This window comes from Fundulus heteroclitus, chromosome 2, assembly GCF_011125445.2.
Source record: "Fundulus heteroclitus isolate FHET01 chromosome 2, MU-UCD_Fhet_4.1, whole genome shotgun sequence".
NCBI classification, from domain to species: Eukaryota; Metazoa; Chordata; class Actinopteri; order Cyprinodontiformes; family Fundulidae; genus Fundulus; species Fundulus heteroclitus.
Genome location: NC_046362.1, coordinates 33,390,685 through 33,414,544, shown reverse-complemented (window position 1 = coordinate 33,414,544; position 23,860 = coordinate 33,390,685). Strand labels below are relative to the sequence as shown.

The window sequence follows — 23,860 nt, the reverse complement described above, 5'->3', positions numbered from 1 at the left end:
CGAACGCAAAGAATAACCTGAATATTTTCTGTTATAACAAGAGAGAGAAGATAAGGGGGAAGTAAACCTAAGATGGCTTTGCAAATGAAATTATACCAGTGACAGAGTCTGCAGGTGGATAAGGAAATCCATCCAACTTGGGAATACGGACGACAACGACGAGTAAGGCCTCCAGGACCAGCGATAAAACGTAAAGCTCCATGTTGCACAGCATCCAACATATGCAGCCAGAGTGAACATGCATGCATATAAATTATATCGCTATAGTCCCAAATGGGTAGAAAAGTGGCAGCAACAAGAAGGCTTCTAGCTTCAAAAGACAAACAATGAAAACCCAACTTCAAACTAAAATGAAAACCCAACTTTAATTTCTTTTTTTTTACCAGCTGTTGAATTTAGGGAGATAATCAATAATAAAACCTAAGTATAAACTAAAAATAGTCAATTTTTTTGTAAACTAAACCAAAAATTTACCCTTTCTGGTTTTGGTTTTATCTTTTTATCATAATATTTAGCTGAAACTGAAAGTTTTTATCTTTTTCAAAGCAACAATTTTGCTCTGTATTGAAAAAAAAAGGCAATTAAAATATTTCATGAAGTTGCTGTGGTTTATTTGTCTTTTAATTTTTTTCTATAACATGTTTACTCCTGTTGTGCATTGGTGTAAGAAATCCTCAGGGATGAGTGTTGACTCAGAGTCCGTGTCAAAATTACAGACTGATGCGTCAAGTCTGGAGAATCAAGATGACCCCAGAGATCGCTCTGGGTTATCGACACAGCCCATCTTTATAGGCCCAGAGACACACCCACTGTTTTCCACATTCAGCGATCCCTCAGCAGATAACTGTAGAAGAGGCGCTTCAATTCTCAGGATGTCAGTCTAATCAGAAGAGGACCAACGTGCCTCCTCCTCGCATAAAAACCAACCTGAAACAGGCTTCAGGTTTACGTTTCCAAGGCCAAGGAATGTGCCTCCTCGATGCAGCAATAACGCATTTCTTCAAACCTAATTGGGTGGAGCTTTCAATAAATTGCATAAAAACATGTCCATTCATCATTTTATGCAACCACCGGACAATACTTCCCTATGATCAACTCCTCACATGCATAGTTTCTATTTTGGGTACATTTTTTCCTTATGAAAATCACGTTGTTGGAGCTAAAATGCTATTTTCTCTTCATCAAACTGTGATTTTTGTCTAGGCCAGGGGCCAGGGGCCTGCAACCTGTGGCTCCATAGCGGTATGTGGCTTATAAAACTATATAAGAACTAATTTTGATTATAAAGGCGTTAAGAATGGGTGCATTTAGCAGTTTTTCTGTATCTCCATAGAACATCTACAACAGAAGTGCATGATTTATATATATATATATATATATATATATATATATATATATATATATATATATATATTCTTAAGAGAGCTTCGTAACTTTATCTTCTGTATTTATGCAAAGGAATCACTCAGCTGTCCTCATTTTACAAATCAGTTTTTTTTCTTTGTAAAATTTTATAATTTTTTTCCTAAAATCGAACAACAAAAATACATTTTAGTTTCATTTTCCTTGCTTCCGATATAAACCAATCATTTAGTACATTTATAAAGTTTCTTTTTTTTTTTGAAGAAGGAAAATCATAAAAATTAAACCATCTTTATGTCATTGCATCTACACAACTTCACCAAAAACTGTCCAGGAAGCCAGGAGTGTTGCAGAAAAGTCTCAAATCAGGCAGCTCTGTGTGTCTGCTGCTCTTCTCTGAAGTGTTTTCAAGTGTTTTGGCCTCTGATCTCATGACAAACACGGACGATAAAACCCCCTGCGTCACATGTGTGAGAACTCTCAGCAGATATGCGGAGTTTTACGACCGCACGGTGATAATGCGGCAACTTTCTGGGTCGTTAATCACTATCAGCGTAGTCAGTTCCCACCAAAGTTTCCTTGACCTAATATATAATCCATTAATTCCTCAGAGCGACAGCTCCTCGTGGAGCAGCAGAGGGGGGAGAGGTTTAACCGCTGACAAGCAACTCCTGCTTCTCATTCCTGCAGGGACCCAGCTGAGCGGACGAGCTGCCGTTCATCCAGCCGTCTGCAGGAGCCTGACGCTGAGCTTTAATCCGCATCCGCAGAGAGCTGCGCCATGGCGAAAAGATGCAAAGTCACCTGGCTGTGCGGCCTCTGCGTTGTCTTGGCCCTGGTTTCCGTGGCAACCATCGTCACGCTGTGGACCATCGCTCTGACAGGAGGAGGTGACGTCACAGCTCCTTGGGACAGGTAGGACGGGACGGGCGCCGTGAAGGACAGCAGGATGTTCTTCTGTCCAAGCATGCAGAGGTGCTGGAGATCCGCACACCGAGCAGAGGAACACGAGAGTTTCTCTCTCTTTTTTTATTAAGGAAACTTAACTAAGATATGTCAGCTGACCAACATTTAATTCAGATTGTGCAGATTGTGCAGGTCGTTCTGCGGTGGCTGTGCTTCACTTAAATTCGTCCAGAATCAAATGATAAATAAGGGCATGTTTGGGATAAAAAGCAATTTTCCGTTTTGCTGATCGCCATAAAATAAATCAGACTGGCAGCAGGAATGCATCCAGGAAGAAAGGGGCAACAAACACCACAAAGGATTTCACAACAAAACCTACAGAAACTGTACCAACAAAAAAACACAAAGAAAAAGGAAACATGTTCCCCTTGATGTCACTGTATTTGATTTTTGTGCTTTTTGCCCTCAGGTATCGTCTGCCCACAGATTTAGTCCCTGAGTTTTACAACATCACCCTGTGGCCTCGACTCAAGCCCAACCCAAACTCTGGCCTCTACATTTTCACCGGTGAGTCGAGGTTTTCACTCCTAGGCTGCAGCAAACGGCTGTAAAAACCACAATCTACCCCTCAGTCTGGAGAAAATGCACAGAAGCAGCACTAAATGGTTGGCAGATTCCCTGCAGCTGCTGCTTTTCGGTCACATTCTGCTTCTACGAGAGCTGTGCAACTATTTAGGTGTCCTGCATAGATGTTCGGGGTTTTCTCAGCAGTAATATAGGGCATTGCTCCGACCATCTGACCCTCACCTTCAATCATCAGATATGGACCCTGACTGAAACAAGATACAAGCAGCTAAATTTGGCTTGCTCAGTCCTCTTCTCTGAGACAACGTGTTACTTCTAGCCGTAGGATCCCCCAGAAGGAGCCAGAAATTGTTGCAGGGAAAGTAAATGATGGGTTTTAACCACTGAGCTATATAATACACTGGAGTGCTAATCACCGTCTGTTTGAACGAGTCGCTTTGAAGCCACCAGCCGCCATATTGGTACTCCCTATTTCCCCCCAGTAACTATGGAATATGTGCGCTACAGCATCGAATAACGAGGATTTTCTCATGTTCAGAGGGGGCTTAAGACTTTTAAAATGTCAAATGCCATATACTTTTATGTTATGTTCTAAAACTATCAAGTACTGAGAAAGTCATGTGCTGAAATATTTTGCATTTTATTAATTTAAATATATATGTTTAAAATTTATAAATATATAAATAACAATATACAAAAACATATTTACATATGTGTATACATATATATACATAGATACATATACACATACTTATATATACATTTATATATATTTAATATGAATAACATGTAAAATATTTCAGCACCTAATTTCCTAGTAGTTGATAGTGTTAGTACATCCACTGACTGTAGAATTACCTGTGAAACGTTTTCACACAGCCAGAAAACTGCTTGTTATTCCAAGCAAATCCTATGGGATTCTGTGAGAGTCGGGAGTAGCAAGATGGCGGCCAGTGACTTCAGTTTTTCGGCAAAATCAGCACTCCAGTGTATTATATAGCTCAGTGGTTTTAACCCCATACCCATTAGCCCCATGACCCAACGTCCTAAACCACTGGCTGTGGAGCATTTTAACATCTAGCCAAGCTTTATGTTGTGTATGCTGCAGACTGAAGGTAGACCTTTGAAACAAGATCATTTCCACTTCCCCATAAATGACCCTAGGGCACAGGTGTCAAACTCAAGGCCCGCGGGCCGAATCCGGCCCGTCAAGGTAAATTATCCAGCCCTCAGGAGCCTAAAAAGGCATATCATGTCATAAAGTAGAGACATATATCCTTTTAAAGTGAATACAGTGGCTAAAACTGTGCCTCCTGTAGTGAATGTTTATTTTTTTTTAACTGTAGTAACAGTATCCTGCCACTAGATGTCAGTTTCCCCACAACACATTAAAACAACCCAGAAATGTCCAAAAGGACAAAAAGTGATGCAGAACGATGAGTTTAAAGTGTAACTCACCCCAATATCAACTTTTTTTGCAGATAAACTGTATAAACTGGGGCTAAGATGCTACTTTTATGTTACTGTGCATTTTTTATACTTCTATGTGAACTGGAATGAAATTATGAAATGAAAAGTATCATCTATACACATGTAACCGGCCCTTTTAATGACTTCATGACGCCAAAGTGGCCACATATAGAAATGAATTTGACACCCCTGCCCTAGGGCATTTAACCTTTGCTCATTACTCCTATAGGAATGCACCAGCTAATTGGCCAATTTTCCCTTGATTAACTTCATTAAGTGACTGGCAGATCAAATATATATAAAAAAAGATTGCTTGGGTCGTGGACTTTATATTTATCTGTTGGACCATTAAGACCAATGCTGTTGGTCTTGCATGGAGAGTGGTGAGGTGGTTGGTGTTGGGCGCTTGGATCTTGTAAAAGCTCCAAGTTCTGTGGTTGGAATCCCACAGGCTGCCACTGTGGGTCCCTGATTAAGACCCAGATTAGTCCCCAGCAACCGCAGTATGGCCCACTGCTCCCTAAGGGATGGGTTAAATGCAGAGGACACATTTTATTTGCTGAAATGACAAATAAAGGTTATCATATTAATATATATCATCATTTCTTAGCTCTTTTTCTTCTCGATCTCCCACCAGGTCGGTCCACTGTGCAGTTTGAATGTCTGGAATCGACAGATCTGATTCTGATTCACTCCAACAAACTAAACTACACAGGGATGGAAGATGGCCACGCGGTCAGGCTCACTGCTGAAGGTACAGAGAAGGTTCATGAAAAACACAACTCCCTCATCCCTTCTCCCTTTCTCCTAGTCAGTCCACCTTATTCCTCTTTCCCCTCTCTCTCTGTCGCGCTTGGCGGAGGTTTGTACCCTTAACTGCAATAAAATAAATTGTCATGGGAGGATTTATAGGTTTGAAGCCTCCCTTGGTAAAATATATATGTAAAAATATATAATAGATAGATAGATAGATAGATAGATAGATAGATAGATAGATAGATAGATAGATAGATAGATAGATAGATAGATAGATAGATAGATAGATAGATAGATAGATAGATAGATAGATAGATAGATAGATAGATAGATAGATAGATAGATAGATAGATAGATGGCACATCCATATATAACCTGTTCCCCTAAAGGTGCTCCTGCCAGCGGCTGGATCATTAGTTTTAATCCATTTCAGAGTTAAATTCTCAATATCGGTTCTCCAGGGGGAGAATCTGCTCCAAGCATCAAGAAAACTTGGCAGCAGAGTCAAATGCAGTATCTGGTCATCCAGCTGAGGAGTCGTCTGACCCGCGGACAGAAGTATCAGCTGCACGCTGAGTTCACGGGAGAGCTTGCTGATGACCTGGCTGGATTTTACAGAAGCGAGTATGAAGAAGACGGCGTCAGAAAGTAGGTTGTTGGTCCTGCCTCACTGTCTCTGTTAGCCTTTTTAAAACGGCCGGCTTCAAAGTTGAAACTCTTCACAGGATCATTGCAACCTCCCAGATGCATCCCACTAATGCCAGGAAAACGTTTCCTTGTTTTGACGAGCCGGCCATGAAGGCGGTTTTCCACATAACCCTCATCCACCCGCCTGAAACGGTCGCCCTGTCCAACGGCATGGAAGTGGGTAAGAAAAGCACAAACCTGCAGCCTTTGGTCGTTATTCATCGTTCAAATACACTAAATCTGCTCATTCTGCTTCACCAAGTCATCTCAGATTTCTTTCTACCACCTTTGGTTAATTAAAGATGATCTAACTGTATAAAGCAATGCTTTTTTAAGGGTTTGACCACAGATTGACTGACTGATTTACAAAAGCCAATCTGAGCCAATCCAAGTTTAAAGCTTTAAGTATCAAACCTTTATGTTCAATTTAATTTTATTTATATAGCACCAATTCGTGATACATGTCATCTCAAGGCACTTTCCAAAGTCAAATTCAATCATATTATACAGATTGGATCAGATTATAGGTTACATTTTTCTAAAGTCTTAAAAGACTTTCTCTAAGTACTTTCTCTGTTTTTATAATTTAGATTTGCCTTGGCAGAAATTCCCTGAAATGGCAGCAAAATAGGCTCGTAAGAAAATATGAGAATAAGAAACGCGCCTCAGTACAGAAGGGAGCCTGTGAAGCTACAATAACGAAGAATTTAGCCCAAAGCTTTGTTGTTCCACTTTATACTGACCACAAATTATTTAAATATGAAAAGTCTGACATGGTGGAATTTCTGCCCTGGTGAGTGCAAAGTACAGCAAAGATGAGTCTTCCTTTGTAATCTTTAACTCCTGCCTCATTAAAATATGATTAATGACTGAATTTAAAATTTTAACTGTCTGCACTGTTTAGATCATGAGACCGTCACTATTGACGGACAGACTTTGTTGCAGACAAAGTTTGAAGCCACCGAGAAGATGTCCACCTACCTGCTGGCCATCATCGTGTCTGACTACGCTCACCTGAACACAACACAAGGAAACACTCAGGTCTGATACCCTGTCATACCCTAAAGAAAGGGGCTCCCAAACTTTTCCGCTTACCACCCCCAAAATAACAGAGCCAGGCACTGACGACCCCCTTTTGGCAGGTGTGATGTTTTATTATGAGAATAAAGCCATAAAATTACAAGAGTAAAGTAGTATTTTCAGAAGAAGGCTTAAAAAAACAGTGCAGCTTTCCTCCTGCGTTAAAATGAGGAATGTTGAGCTTCTTGCAAAGTTTTTATTCGGTATCAGTTTCAGAAATAAGAAAATACCAAAACTTTTTAGCACATCCAAAACAAATCATCTGATGACCCCCACATTGGGAATCCCTGCTGTAAAGCGCTCTCTTAAGAGGCTAATTTAGCCGATTTAACCGATCGCTCTCAATGTTAGTGGGTTTTTTTCTGATCGTTTGTTGAAATGTTTGCAGATTCGAATCTGGGCTCGCAGGAAGGCCATAGACCAGGGACAGGGGGACTACGCTCTTAATGTAACTGGACCCGTACTGGACTTCTTCCAGTCCTACTATAACATCTCCTACCCGCTGAAGAAGTCAGGTGAGTCTTTCTTCACGGTGAAGGCACCGTGCAGGCACATCCCGCAGGTTGTCTTGACTCCTTCAACTCTGATATTCACAGATCAAATCGCTCTACCGGACTTTTATTTTGGCGCGATGGAGAACTGGGGACTGGTCACGTATAGAGAAACCAACCTCCTGTATGATCCCGAGACCTCCTCCAACAGCAATAAAGAAACCACCGCCACCATTATTGCCCACGAACTGGCGCACATGGTAATCTGTTTTCCTCGTTAACCTAAAAAAAAACAAAAAAACTTGTGGATCAGTGAGCCGACAAACTTTTCCTCTGTGTGCTGCAGTGGTTCGGTAACCTGGTGACGCTGCGCTGGTGGAATGAGGTGTGGCTGAACGAAGGCTTCGCCTCGTACGTGTCGTACCTTGGAGCCGACCACGCAGAACCTGAATGGCATGTGGTAAGGAGGCAGACGTGGGTTCAGGCTTAACAGTACATACAGGGCTGTGATAAAGTGTTTCCTCCCTTACAGATTTCTTCAGTTTTTGTGTTTCTGTCACTCTTTAAGGTGTCGGATAATCAAATCAGTTTTAACACTGGATCAAGATAACCTGCTTAACTGAAAACAATGGTTAGCTGATGTAGTCCTCCAGAGAAAAGTCGTGGCTTGGTTAAATTATAGCCTAACTGTGATTAAACTACGTTATTTTTTTAGAAATCTGAGTTCAGTTTCACACCCAAACCCAGGCCTGATTACTACCTGACCTGCAGGCACAATAATTCATTCAAACAGAACCTCTCCATTGTCTGAAATATCCCAGCAGTGATCGATAGTGGAGAAAACATGCGGCAGGGACGAAACTGGAGAGTCTGATCAGCTAAAATGAATCCAAGATCTCATCAATGATTACGCAGGAGGCCACAAAACAATCTAGATTAACATCTAAAGCCCTGCCCTTGGTTAAGTGGTCAGAGTTCAAGATTTAACAATAACGAAGAGAGACTGCCTCCGTTGGAGAGTCCTAAGGCCAGAACTACTGCTGACCAAAGATAACGTTAATGGCCGCCTCACATTTACCAAAAAAAACATTTAAATGATCCCCAAGACTTTTTGAAATTATTCTGTAGACTGACGGGACAAAAGGACCTTTTTGGAGGATGAGTGTCATGTTACATGTGACCTAAAACTAATCCAGTATTTCAGAACCAGAACATGAATTTGACTTTGAAGAGTGTCTTGAGATTACATGTTTTATGAATTGGCGCTATATAAATAAAATTGAATTGAATTGAATTGAATTGAATTGAATTGAATTGAATTGAACTGAATTGAATTGACTGGTAGTCAAAACGCGGTGGTGGCAGTGTGATGGTCTGGGGCTGCTCTGCCTTATCAAGACTTAAACAACTTGAGAAAAGTGATGGACTCGTGAATTTTCCCTTAAAATCCTACAGAGACACCAGTACAGAACCTTTAGTCCAGTCAGAATCTGCTTCTGAAGGAGACCATGGATCCAAAGAACAGTAGCAAGGTCCCCTCTGAATGAATAAAGAACATTTTTGAAGTGGCCTAGTCAAAGTCATGACTTAAATCCAAATCAGATGCTGTGGTGAGACTTCAAACAGGCTGTTTTCAATCAAACCCTCCAACCTCGCTGAAAAATACAAATAAAAAATTATTTCTGCAAAGCATCTGGGCCAAAAATCAGCGTTTTCTCATCACCAGTGATAAGAAACTAATAATGTCAGTTATTGCTGCTGTAAGTGACACTTATTAGTTATTAGGTTCAGGAGGCAACTACTTTTTAACATCAAGTCATATTGGTGTGGGAAGCTTTCTTTCCCCTAATGAGTGGCATTATCACTTGAAAGCTGCTTTTGTAATGTCCCAGGTTATCTTCAGGTTATCTTCATCCAATATTAAAGTCTGTTTGATGATCTGACACATTTAAGTTTAACAAAAAAAAAGCAGCAAAAGCAGAAGAAATCTTTGTCACAGCACCGTGTCGTCCCGTTCTGCACTTATTTTGATTCATTCCTGCCTGTTTGATTCAGAAAGACTTGATAGTGTTGGACGATGTGCACAAAGTGTTTGCCGTCGACGCCTTGGCGTCCTCTCATCCTTTGACTTCTAAAGAGGAAAGCATCACCCTCCCGGAGCAGATCATGGAGCAGTTTGACACAATCTCCTACAGCAAGGTACACAATGCCAAACTGTGCAGAAAACACTTCAAGTTTAACCGTTTTAAGGTTTAAAAACAATGTTTGTGAAATCTCAGATCAAGAAATCTACAACTAAAGAACCTTACAAAGATTTTTTAAATTTCTCTGGACTTATTCCTGTCAGGAAGTCAAAGTCTGAAGCCAAGATATTTTATATCTAGGTTTATTATCTTTAATTAATTTGTTTATATCCATCACTTCTTGCTTTCCAGATGGTAACGCTTTCTTACTTATTTATTAATTACCTGAATCTTAGATATGTTTTCTTTGAATACATTAAATACTAGAATATGTCTTGTCTTCACCGTGGGATTGTGTGAAGAACTGAAAATAAAGCTGATTTTGACTTTTGTAACAGTTCTTAAAATAAGTGGTATTTTTTTAAGTGTTTCTCTTTGTAATGTTTTCAGTCCCTCTTCCCACAATTTAAGTCATTCTGACAAAAACATATTTTGAGACTGAAAAGTAGTAACTACTAGGGGTATAACAATACATCGATCCACATCGATTTAATGATTTAATGACCAACTAAATATATCGATGCAGAATATAAATATTGTTTCATATTGCCATTTATAAGATATGCCTTTATTTTCAGGTATGAGACTGTAGCGATCTATTATTATTAGTAGTAGTATTTCAAAATTAAACAATTGCCGTTTTTTATTTAAATGCTAAAAAATAAAATGGTCAAATCGTATTTGGCTAAACCATCTTTAACAGTTATTTTTGTGCACAGCTTGGGCTCAAAGCGCCTCCATTTTTCTTATTGGCATCAATTTAAATAATAGTGTTAGATGAACAGATGGTATTACATCATATCGACAGCATCGATCTGACATCATAACAGACTTTCTGATATCGTTGCATATCGTATCGTCACCCAAACAAATCAATATAACATCGTATTGTGATAAAGCTGGTGATTTACACCCCTAAGTATTCTTACTGAATACTTTTTTTACTCCAGTAATTTCTTGGCTGACCATTTTTTGCTTTTTCTTGAGTAAAGATATGTTCAAGTAGTGCTACTCTTACTTGAGTACAACTTTTGGCTACTCTACCCAAACTCTACTTTTATCCTTATTGTGCAATCTTCATGTTCTAATAAGAACATGTCCTTTTTTATTTATTGACAAACATGGAGTCGATGGATAGTTTGTTGCCCCCACATGATAAAAGTAGCGGGGAAATTCAGAGCTTTGCATTTCTTAGATGCCACTTCAAAGCATGGAGAATTAACCTTTCTGCATCTGTTGATGCATTGATGACCTGATTCCTGTTTTTTGTGTCCGTGTCTCAGGGAGCCGCCGTGTTGAGGATGCTGTCGGACTTCCTGTCAGAGTCGGTCTTCAAACAAGGACTCAGTGTACGTTTGATTTTTGGATTTCTCAAGAGAAAAGTGGAAATCAGTTCATCTCATTTTAGTGTAAATTATTTGCCCAAAAGCATTTGCCCTCAAAACAACCTTTCTTCATTCATCCACAGAGCTACCTTAGGCACTTCTCCTACGGCAACACAGTTGGGAGTGACTTATGGGGACATCTGCAAATGGTGAGATGAGGGCTTCTGATTTTTACATCTGAAAAATCCTTAAACATTCTACCTCTTATCTTACTCATTATTGTTGGATAACTGTATGAACTCTTTCTAGCCGGCTGCTTCCAGATACCTTGTATTTATTGATGGGTAGCATTAACATCCTTCATTTAATTCAATTTTATTTTATTTATATAGCACCAATTTACTACACATGTCATGCCAAGGCTCTTTACGAAGTCAAATAAAATCAGATCCTCCAGGTTGGTCATAAAGTTTCCTCTCTAAGGAAACCCAGCAGGTTGCATCAAGTCTCTCCAAGCAGCATTCACTCCTCCTGAAAGAGCGTAGAGCCACAGTGGACAGTCGTCTGCATTGTTGATGGCTTTGCAGCAATCCCTCATACTGAGCATGCATGAAGCGACAGTGGAGAGGAAAACTCCCATTTAACAGGGAGGAGAACCTCCAGCAGAACCAGAACCAGGCTCAGTGTGAACGCTCATCTGCCTCGACCCACTGGGGCTTAGAGAAGACAGAGCAGAGACACAGAAAGCATCAGAAGCTCACATTGATCCAGGAGTACTTTCTATGTTAGATGGTAATAGTGGATGATCTGCCTCCCCTGATGATGTCACAGCTAACAGAACGTCAGACCAGGTGTACCTTCTATGAAGAGAAACAATGACAGAACAAAAAGTTAAAAGTTGAAATAACAACAAACAATGCCAATTGGAGAGCAGTAGGAGAACTCAGCAGAGTGAGAGAAATAGACTCTGATGTCCTCCAGCAGCCTAAGCCTATAGCAGCATAACTATAGAGGTAGCTCAGGGTAACATGAGCCATTCTAACTATAAGCTTTGTCAGAAAGTAAAGTTTTAAGATTAGTCTTAAAAGTAGACGGGGTGTCTGCCTCACGGACCAAAACTGGGAGTTGGTTCCACAGGAGAGGAGCCTGATAGCTAAAGGATCTGCCTCCCATTCTACTTTTAGAGACTCTAGGAACCACCAGCAGACCTGCAGTCTGAGAGCGAAGTGCTCTGTTAGGAACATACGGGGTAATCAGAGCTCTGATATATGATGGAGCTTGATTATTAAGGGCTTTATACGTTAGAAGAAGAATTTTAAATTCTATTCTTGATTTAACAGGAAGCCAATGAAGGGAAGCTAAAATTGGAGAAATATGATCCCTCTTGTTGATTCTCATCAGAACTCTTGCTGCAGCATTTTGGATCAGCTGAAGACTTTGAACTGCATTTTGTGGACTTCCTGATAGTAAAGAATTACAATAATCCAGCCTTGAAGTAACAAATGCATGGACTAGTTTTAACTGTTGGTGAATCTTTTCGTGTCACTAACGTGAATTCTGCAGGCCGTGAAAGACAACAACGTGCCTCTTCCTCATCAAGTGGCCGCCATCATGAACCCCTGGGTGCTTCAGATGGGCTTCCCAGTGGTTACAATAGATACGAGCACAGGAAAGGTGTCCCAGAATCACTTCCGGCTGGATCCAGAAAAGAATGTCACCGTCAAATCACCATACAAGTATGCAACACTGCCACACCATGAATATGTGTTTAAAATACAACCTCCTGCAAAAAAGATGGAATCAGCCATCTTAGGTGATTGTAAAAAGCGTCACATATAAATGTGTAGTCTTTTTGTTATTTGTCTCTCAAAAAGAGAGGGGCTTAATTAGAGGAAAACTCACAAAATTAAAGAAACCAACAAAAGTGTGTTCTAAATGAGGACGACCTGCCCCTTAATGGTTAGTGCAACCCCCTTTGAGTGAAATAACTTCATCTACCAGTGTTTGACACTGGCCTGAGTAAAGTTTGCCTCACTCCTCACTTTCAGCTGTGAGATGTTTGGGTTTCTTGCATTAACAGCCTGTTTTGAGTTAACCCACAGCATCTGAACGAGAGCCAGATCTGGGCTTTGACTAGGCCCAGGACTTTTCATTAATCAGTTTTCAGCTCTTGGTGGATGTTATTAGTGTCTATAATAATTTTAAACAAATCTGGGATTTATTTGTCGGGAAATTCTTCTAAAACGCCATTAAAAACAACCACCAGAGTGTAAAGATGCAGCTTGGTCGAATCATCACATCAGCATCACTTATACTCACAATCTTACCAGTTCCCTGTCCCTCCACTGCCGTGGCTTTCTGGGAAAGCATCGGTTATCACAAGCACAATGCTGCTACCACAGTTATCACATTAGAAATCCAGCTTCAAATTCCTAGAGACCAAACCAGACCATCCCAGTGTGACACGCAGGCGCTGCGCTCCATCCAGAACACCTCTTTGCTGCAACTGCAATAATAAATCAGTCCAACCTTGTCTGCTGAAGGCAGTTGGACAATTGTCCCGTTGTATCACAAATAATAGAGAACCATCTGCGTACCTTTCGGGCCCTGGAGACCTCTCACAGGCTTCCCATCCACGTCCTGGCATTCATGTTTTTGACATTATAGCACAGGGGTCACCAACATGGGGCCCGCGGGAACCAAGTAGCCCCCGAGGACCGCATGTGTCGGCAACGAGCCTGCTCTAAAAACAGCACAATCCACTAGTGAATTGCATCTAAACTTTATTCTATTCTCCATTACTCTTCCTATTTATTCCCACTTGCATTTATATAGATTTAAAAATCAAAATATATTTAACAAAACAAGCAAAATGTGATTATTTTTACATAAAGAGGTGAACTCTGACTCTTCTAGTTCGAAGGTATGACACAACACTAATGAAGTAGCTTTCAGTTTCAAAAAGTTTGGTGACCCCTGCTTTAGCACATACCTAATCCAGAGTAATAAATTATCTGGTTAGACCAGAGACATGGTTAAGTGACAATTGTCAGCAAAGTAAACATAAGGTAAAATTACTTTAAAATAGCAAAAATCTAAGAAAACTAGGTAACTACACAGAACAAGAGAAGGCTCCAGCATGCCAAAGTGGAGCGGTCACTGACTGGGGATAATTAGATGAAAGCGGGATTCAGTGGTGAACCGCATCGGCCAAGGAAGTAACGTTCCCCAACGATGAGTTCAACACGTCCGTACAGAACGATGATCTGGGGCTGCATGCATCTGGGGGTGGCAGTCAGGACCTCTGCAGGAAATGCACAGGTGGATCCTGTAATTTTAGAGATTATTCTCATTCCATCAACAGGACAGAAGTTTGTTGATCATCAGGGCATTTTTCTAGGCTTACTGAGTAAAGTTCACCAGGAAACAGATTAACCACATTCCCACAGAACATTTCTAGAGGAAACTGGAATATGATTGGCAATATGAAGGGCCCGTCCTTCAGGAGCGACCAACCAGCCTGTTGTCCATTTTAAATAAAAGACAACAGATGAAGCATCAAACTGTGCTGATTCCATCTTGTTTGCCGGTAGTTGTCCATTTGCAGCGCATGTCCAGCTCCACAGGGGAAGCTCTGACAGCATTCGGTCTTCCAGGTACGAGTGGGTGATTCCTGTGCGCTGGATGAAAGACGGCGACGTCCGTGAAGACCTTTGGTGGCTCACAAAGAAGGAAGGTGCGCTTTTAAAGTGTTTAAATCTGCAGAGAGCTCGCTGCTAAACACAACGCAGCGTTTTGAAAATGTGTTTGCTTTTCGTCAGACCTGAACGTGGACATGAGGACCGGGCCTTCGTGGGTTCTGGCCAACATCAACGTAACCGGGTATTACCGGGTGAACTACGACCTGGGGAACTGGGAGCGGCTGTTTTCTCAGCTCAGCGCCGACCACCAGGTCACCAGTAACGCCTCGCCTGATGGGTGCAGCAGAATATCCGCCTGCTGATAAATCTCACCTTTATTCAGCTTTTCTCAGGAATATGTCGCCCCCCTGCAGACCGTCTCATGTTTCCGTATCTCAACTCAGGTGATCCCACTAATCAACCGAGCTCAGCTGGTGGACGACGCGTTCAACCTGGCCAGGTGAGACGGGTAAAATGTCCTCAGTCACCTTCCTTTCGTGTTGAATTGTCAGCAGGCAGATCATTTTGAACCACATTTTTATTTATTTATTGGATCTTTAAGTTCTCTGTTAACAGACACCCATGGGACTCTGTCACTTTCCTAAAGAGAGGTCAGAATTCAACACATTTCATAAACAACGAGAGCTGTGCAACTCCAACCTACCGTTAACAGAAGGAGTTAAACTAGACTAAGGTGTACACAGTTCTGTTTGATAAATAAGTGTATTTTCCTAATTACGTTCAGAAGAAAGGAAAATAAATGGAATATTTCATTATTAGCTCAGATTAGTTCACTCAAAAAGCGAGCCGTTATTTAACTATTTGTTCTTTGATTGCGTTAAAATTACAAGCTGCCAACAAGTAATCAGATTATCATTAAAGTGTTTCAGAACTAGGCCAAGCGTCCTGTTTTCTGGGAATTGTCAGGATCCACTGGGAGTTATATACACACTCACCGGCCACTTTATTAGGTACACCTGTCCAACTGCTCGTTAACACTTAATTTCTAATGCAAATAAAAAACATGAAATGTCATACATTCTGGATTCATTACAAATCAACTGAAATATCGCAAGCCTTTTATTGTTTTAATATCACTGATTATGGCGTACAGCTGAAGAAAACTCAAATATCCTATCTCAAAATATTAGAATATTGTGAAAAAGTATACTAGTAGGCTATTCAACTAATCACTTGAATCGTCTAATTAACTCGAAACACTGCAGGGTTTCCTGAGCCTTGAAAAACACTCAGCTTGGTTCAGTAAACTAAATCACAAGTATGGTAGTGGTTAAGAGACGACATAAGATTCTCCCAGTAACTGGTGTACTGACCATGGCATTACTGTCCTTGATTGGCCTGCCAATTCCCCTGACCTGAACCCCATAGAGAATGTGTGGGCTATTGTGAAGAAGAAGCTGAAAGACACCAGAGCCAACAATGCAAATGAGCTAAAGGCCGCTATTGAAGCATCCTGGGCATCCATAACACCTCAGCAATGCCACAGGCTGATTGCCTCCATGCCACGCCGCATTGATGCAGTAATCTGTGCAAAACGATTCCCAACCAAGTACTGAGTGCATTAATGGACATTTTCAAATGTTTGATTTTGTTTTGCTGTTATAATTTATTTTTTTACTTGGTCTGAGGAAATATTCTAATATTTTGAGATAGGATTTTTGAGTTTTCTTCAGCTGTATGCCATAATCAGCGATATTAAAACAATAAAAGGCTTGCGATATTTCAGTTGATTTGTAATGAATCCAGAATGTATGACATTTCATGTTTTTTAATTGCATTACAGAAAATAAAGAACTTTATCACAATATTCTAATTTTCCAAGACTGTCCTGTATATATATATATATATATATATATATATATATATATATATATATATATATATATATATATATATATATATTTTATTACAGCCCCCTGAAGGTCCTGCAGTCTGTTTGTGTTTTCACCTTTCGTATTGTTTCTCCCGTTATTAGAGCTTCGGTTCAGTATTTATGTTTATAACTTAATTTGGTATCTGTTAGATTCAGTTTCTGTCTAGTTGTCTTAAACCCTTTATTATTTTATTAATTTAGTTGGATATTTCCCTCATGGCTGGTTGTTCTAACGTTTCCCCTGTTAGGTTCAGGTTTCCCTCTGCCTTTGCTCACTCCCCCCCCCCCCCCCCCCCCCTTTCCTTTCGCTTAACGGCCTTAATTCATCCCACATGTTGTTCCTCTTGTCTCCCTCTTATACATACGATCAGCTCAGCCACTTGTAGGTGTCAGGTCCTCCATCTCCATCCGGGATTCTAGCCTGTTCTCGTTTCATCCGTGAAATTTCATAGTCTTCTCTGTTAAATGAATCATTCATCGTTCATCGTTCATCATTCAGCTTCCCGCCTCTTGTCTGTGCTTCAGTCCTGCACCAAACAGACAAAAAATCTAAATATGATCACTCTAACATTGATGTACTATAGGTTAGCTATTTTTAAGCTATCAAAATATTACTTATCTTAGTTTACTTTAGTCTACCTTGGTTTAACTAGCCCAAATGTTTCAGCTTGACTTATAACCTTATTTTAGTTAGATTAGCCACAAAACATCCTATCTTAGTTTATTTTGACATGACAAAATAGCCAACATTCATAGAAAGACTGAAGATCTTTGAGGAACTTGGAGACCAAGCTACTGTAAGGAGTTACAAGGAGATCTGGCTGAAATTTAACTAATGCAATTATTATTTTAATTTTTTTTTTACTTTGACTTGCATTTCGTTATTAGAGTATCTATGAAGTGAAGTTCTGTTGTTATTGCAAGCAACTACAACTGTGTCTTTACTGCTGTTGATATTGATGTTCTATCCGTTTTAACAAAACTTCAGATTGAATAATGTTAGAAAAAATAACGAATCAAGAATCACTTTTTTGCTGCGTGAAATAAAAGTCAAAGTTACAAGAAACTTCTTGGGTTTTTTTCTTCTGGTTTGTGATGTGTCTTTGTTTTCTACTTCTTCCTACTTTCTGTTCAGATTAATCTGAATTAATTTACTCCACAGAGCACTAATCCCCTACTGCTCCCCTACTTTTCTTGAGTTAAACTTTAAAGTGGTTCACAGATTTCAACCCTCAGAGCTTCACCCTTTGTGCTTTTTTGAACATTTCGTCCTTCTTCTACCCATGGGGGATAGTTGTTGCAGTTTGATTGAAAACATCGTTCACTACATGATGTGGACGCTTCTAAAAGCTAACAAAAAATGCTTTAATTAGATGCAAAGAGGAATTTGCCAATGAAAAAAGAATTTAATCTCCTGTAATTCCTTAAAATGTGCTCTGGTCTGGATGTGAAATCTCGCCTCTGCAGGGCCCAGCTGATGCCCACCTCTCTGGCTCTCAGGACCACCTCCTACCTGTCCCAGGAGACCGAGTACATGCCGTGGCAGTCTGCGCTCAACAACCTGCACTATTTCGAGCTCATGCTAGACCGAACCGAAGTCTATCAGCCCATGCAGGTAAAAACGTCTGATGGGACGAGCATTTAAACAGACAAGCCAGCTTCTTCTCACATTTGTGTGCTCCATCAGAACTACATCAGGAAACAGGTGAATCCACTCTTCCTGCACTTCAGGAACTTGACGTCAAACTGGACCAAAGTTCCCGAGAAGCACACCGACCAGTGAGTTTACTCCCACGTGAACATCCATTCATACAGATGCATCTACTTAAGATGGGAGGCAGCTATTCAATTCAATTACATTTTATTCATATAGTGCCAATTCATGATACATGATACATACATGTCATCTCGAGGCACTTTACAAAGTCAAATTCAATCAGATTATATGGATTGGTCAAAATATTTCCTATCAAGTCTCTCCAAGCAGCATTCACTCCTCCTGAAAGAGCGTAGAGCCACAGTGGACAGTCGTCTGCATTGTTGATGGCTTTGCAGCAATCCCTCATACTGAGCATGCATGAAGCGACAGTGGAGAGGAAAACTCCCCTTTAACACGGAGGAGAACCTCCAGCAGAACCAGAACCAGGCTCAGTGTGAACGCTCATCTGCCTCCACCCACTGGGGCTTAGAGAAGACAGAGCAGAGACACAGAAAGCACAGAAGCACACAATGACCCAGGAGTACTTTCTATGTTATGTGGTAATAGTGGATGATCTGCCTCCCCTGGATAATGCCACAGCTAACAGAACACCAGACCAGGTGTACCTTCTATGAAGAGGGGGGAAAAAAGCTATAGCTCAGGAAAAACCACAAAACATTTCCGCCTGAAGTTACTCATATGCCAATGTGGTTCTGATGCAAAGAAATCTGCAACATTATTTTCCTGAAACCAAAGAGTTCTGGAAAAGTTGCACAGTTTCATAAACATCTGTAGTAATGTTACTACGTCAGAATACAACATGTTTGACCTTAGATGTGACTGTGTGCATGTGTTTCTACTGTGCCTCTGTGTTACCGACCATCCTTAGTAGATATGAAGCATTCCTTCATCTCTGCCACAGTTTATCCTGATCCCTGTTGGTCAGTCTGTCCTTCAGATAAATTTTGACCTCAACAACTTTATCATATGATATTCAAAACTTGCATCAAGCAGCATAAGTGCTCTGCTGACCTCATGAAGCTGTATTTATAGCACTGCAAGCATTCACACCCCACTTCCCTTTACAAGACTAATTATTCCACCTTAACACCATAAATGATGGGTTTTTAACCCTAGCCCTCGGGACCCATTATTCGGTGTGTTTTAGGCGTGATTTAGCCTGATTAACAGGCCTCTGCAGCTCTTGATAACTACTAAGGAGATCCTGCACTCAATTGATTCAGAGGTGGGTGGAGCAGAGACATCTAAAACATGCAGGACAGCATGTGCCATAAATTATCTTGAGACAACATAAGGATTTTTTGCTGGTTACAAGGTCTCGTTTGGTCACACATGACAGCTGTACGTCAGTGCTGCTGCTTTATGTGCAACTTTTCCGTCTATAACAGGTTCTGTCTCCCCCTGCAGGCTCAACCATGTAAATGCACTCCGTACCAGCTGCAGGACAGGACTGAGGGAGTGCCAGGAACTGACCGGCATGTGGTTCAAAGAGTGGATGGGAAGCCCTGAACGCAACCTGTGGGTCTGATTCATGCAAAACTTCACTGTTTTTGTTTTGTTTGTTTGTTAGGTTTTTTTTGTGTCGTGTCTTTTACACCTGCAGCACACCTAACCGCTGTCTTCCAGCTCTCATACATATTTCTGTGCTACTGTAGAGTTTCCTATTCAATTCCACAGCTCCTCAGTCGGCACCCTGTCATATGCGTTCTCGGAATCTACAAAAACACAACATCCTCAAAGCAAATAGTGCTTCTGTAGTACATTTATTTTGGCGTGAAACCATTATTTGCAATGTAACAGCATTGCAATTAGTTCCCAAAAATGCAGTTAGGGGATTATTGGCCAATACAGACAGTACCAACCCCTTAGAGACGGGTTATTAGCTTCATGCATGTTCCAGTTTAAATACAATATTGTGGTATGAATACCACAAATGTTGGTTAACAAATATGCTTCTTGAATTACAAAGGGCTTCGATGTCAAGAGTGTGAACTAAAAGGATGCACTGGGCAGACCGTGTAGAATATAGATGATAAACTCAATAAAGGTTTTAATCTGTGCTACATAGTGGACATTTTTATATGCTTACTGATGTCTTCTACAACTGACAGGAATCAGTTCCTATCCTAAAAGTTGTTTCTAATTTTGGCTTGCAAGCCTGTTAGCAACACTAAGCAATTAAGCAAGGGAAATTAGTAAAATTCATGTTGATTAGTAACATGTGTAATTTGTAGAAATTTTAAATGATGTGTATTTTGCAACATTTACTCATATACTTAATTGTGAAAGTAGACTTAGATACAAAAAAATTAGATGCAGTATTTTTTATCACAAAACTGGGGCTAACAGCTCCTGGGACGATACAGTAAATAGATTTTTCAGTATTTAGCTGTATGTGAAACACTGTGTCATGGAAAAGGAAGCAAATTTAAAACTCAATCTTTAGTATTGATTTGTTATTGCGAAAAAGGGTACAGCCGGTCTTGCGACAGTGCAGCAAAGTCATTTTTCAGTGTCTAGCTGCATTGGTAAGAACTGTAACTATAAAAACACAATGGTGGTTAAAAAAACACACTGTAATTCAATTTAGATAAAGAAATCTTTCCTCTTCTAGTCCCACAGAGGGGAAATTTGTCTCTGTGTTTAACCCATCCCTTAGGGAGCAGTGCTTTGCCACACTGAGTGGCGGGGAACAATCTGTGGTCAAGGGTCTTGCTCAGGGACCCAATGTGATAAACTGAGTTTTGAACCAGCGACCTTTAAGGCCTGGCCCCCTTACCACTAGCCCATCGCCACTGTTACATTACAGCAGCTCCTAGGACTGTGGATCATGGTGACTTTCTGCCAATTAGCTGTGTTTGAAACACTGAGACGATGAAAAAAGGTGATGCTTTTTTTTCAGAAACATACTTTGACTCAAATTCTAAGTCGTGTTTGAGCAACAGCACAATCAATAATGTAATCGACATAAAAAGATTGAAAATGTTGTTTCATTCTTTAAGTGCCTAGTATTGCTAATCAGCATCATACCTAAATGTACACTAACTGTAGGTGCAAGGTTCAAATTAATAGTCTCTGGTTAAGGAAACATCTGACTGACAAAAACACAATAAACGATTTACATTATGATATACAGCATATTTAGGCATTAAAAGCATAAAAGTAATAATGTAATTTATTGACAATTAATTCAAAGAGAAGGTTTATTCTTCATCATTATATTATCAATCTGAAGTTTTCTGATCATTCTGTGTGAGAAGTCACCTTAGATTATTTATCTTAGGCCAGCTCTGGTCTTTTATTCTTCAAAATGGTTCCTTTTATTGCTCTTGTTCTCCTTCATGGTAAAATGTTTAGTCTGAGTGCAGCGCTCCACCTTACCTGGCGAACAAGGGAAGCTAATGTGCCGCTCTTCCCCGCAGCATCCACCCGAACCTGCGCTCGGCCGTGTACTGCAGCGCCGTGGCTGCAGGCGGCGAGGCGGAGTGGAACTTCACATGGTCGCAGTTCAGAGAGGCTTCAGTAGCCAGCGAGGTCAGCAAACTCATGTCGGCTCTGGCCTGCAGCAACGACACGCAGCTGCTGGACAGGTGAGCTTCAGCTTCCCTAATACGGCCTCATCTGTCAGGCCTCTGGGGGTCCAGGGTCTGAAACCAAACTGCAAACTAAAGGCTCACATGCAACTCTGCATGGACCTTTTTAAAGGAGCAGTGTCTCCTAGTGGAAACCTTGCTCCATAATTTCCATTGATTTGTTTACATCCATGGGCATCAAACATACCTTTAAATGATTTTAACAGTTCTTAAATATGATGCTCACAACTTGTTTACCTTCTGTTCAAATAACAAAGAATCTAAACTTGCAGGTTTTAGTGAAGCGAGGCTGGAAAACCTCGTGAAATCCCATCATGTGTCTTCTGCTCCTGCAGGTACCTGCGGTCCACACTGAACCCCGCCATGATCCGGAAACAGGACGCCACCTCCGTCATCACGGCCGTGGCCGGTAACCGAGAGGGACACGGTCTGGCCTGGGATTTTGTCAGGGAGCACTGGGAGTACATGTTCACAGAGTGAGCATCAAACTCAGACCACGACGCTGAACTTTGTGTCCACTCGTCATTTCCAAGCTGTCTTTATAAAGGCTCAGTTACATGAGGTGTTTAAATGTTTGAGATTCGCAAAAGCTGCTGTAAGTTTCATAAATCTTTTGTTTTTGTTTTCTTATTCCAGGTACGGCGTCGGCTCTTTCTCCTTCGCCTCTCTGATCAGTGGGGTCACGGCGAGGTTCTCCACACCTGCTGATCTGCAACAGGTATGTGATTGGGACTCGCTTTCAAACACGCTGAGCTGAATCTGAGCCGCTCTCTGAGCTGATCTGCAGTCTGAGTTTTAACTGTTGCAGCCTGAACCTCAGTCGTCCACGCTGCAGCCTGAGCTACAGTCGTGTTTTTTTTAGTCTAACCTGTTGACTCCTCCAACAGCTGAAGGACTTCGTGAAGGAACACGAAGATTTGGGATTCGGTTCTGCAGCACTGGCAGTGAATCAGTCCCTGGAGAGGACCGAGGCCAACATCAAGTGGGTGGAGCAGAACAAGCAGGTGGTCCTGCACTGGTTCACCAGCCAGACTGAAAATTAGCAGCACTGGCCGGGAACTGGGAGTCAAGAAGAGGAAGCAGGTGCTGAAGAGCAGCTTGAAGGTGTAAAAGTGTCGATTAGAGTCACAAAGCAAGAATGTTTTACAAAGAAATGAATCCCTGACCGTAGGGAGAAGGGACAGACTCCTTTTACTGATCTGTCCGAACACAGGCCTGCAGAGAAGCAAAGGGCAGCTTAACATACACATTTTTTTTTCTCAATATAAGGAAAACACTGCAAAATAGTCTTCAAAGAAGTACACAATGAATAATATGCATTTCTGTATATGTGATAAAAATGATTCTGGCTGTTTTTAAAGTGCCTTGAGATAACATGTTGGTTACCAGCTCTAAATCAATAATGTGAAACGAATTTAATCAAAGGCTGATTATCTGCTTTACAGTGGCGTGAAAAAAGCAACAAGGGAAAATAAATGTACAAAAGTTAAGTGAATATAAATTCTTTTTTTTTCATTGAGAAATTAAGCGTATTGAAATGGTTGAAGTTGATGTAAATCATGAAATAAAGAAAACTTCATCTGATTTGTTTTTGAAGACGCAAACCCAGAAGGTGGGGTTCAAAAGTTTTTGGTAACATTCTTTACAAAAGTATTGACACCCGCTTCATTGTTTTCAATTTGTGACGTTGCAACCAAATAACATCAAGTAGTGTGTAACTGAGGAGAGGAAATGATGCACGAGTTTTAAGACTTTTACAAATTAAAAGCCCGAAAAGTGTTATATGTATTCTATCCACTTTGATTCTCCTTAATAAAACCGACAGGAACCAACCGTCTTCGGTAGTCACAGAGTCTGCAGCTACGTGTAAAATAAACTCCAATCACGCTATTTTGTGAAGCTATTCAGAGGTTTGTTCGAGAATATTAGAGAACAGCATCATGAAGACCAAGGAGCACAGCAGATGGGTTCTGGTGAAGTCTTTAAAGCAGAGTTTGGGTGTAACATTTCCAAAGCTTTGAACATGGTGGAAACATTGTTGTGGCAGCATGACGTGTTTGGGATGAAT

At 40.8% G+C, this 23,860-nt stretch overlaps 1 protein-coding gene across 1 annotated transcript; it reads left to right on the top strand.

The window, feature by feature from the left end:
- Positions 1–1,952: 1,952 nt before the first annotated feature.
- LOC105929743 (aminopeptidase N) lies at positions 1,953–23,376 on the top strand. The gene is made up of 23 exons (XM_012867640.3): positions 1,953–2,277; positions 2,738–2,835; positions 4,961–5,077; positions 5,541–5,727; positions 5,805–5,947; positions 6,671–6,807; positions 7,235–7,361; positions 7,443–7,597; positions 7,684–7,797; positions 9,393–9,536; positions 10,864–10,929; positions 11,049–11,114; positions 12,469–12,641; positions 14,562–14,641; positions 14,727–14,857; positions 14,990–15,045; positions 17,947–18,094; positions 18,167–18,258; positions 19,607–19,717; positions 21,622–21,789; positions 22,128–22,268; positions 22,429–22,510; positions 22,680–23,376. Exons 1-23 carry the CDS (start codon positions 2,144–2,146, stop codon positions 22,833–22,835), a joined length of 2,826 nt encoding a protein of 941 aa, XP_012723094.2. The 5' UTR covers positions 1,953–2,143; the 3' UTR covers positions 22,836–23,376.
- Positions 23,377–23,860: the final 484 nt, after the last annotated feature.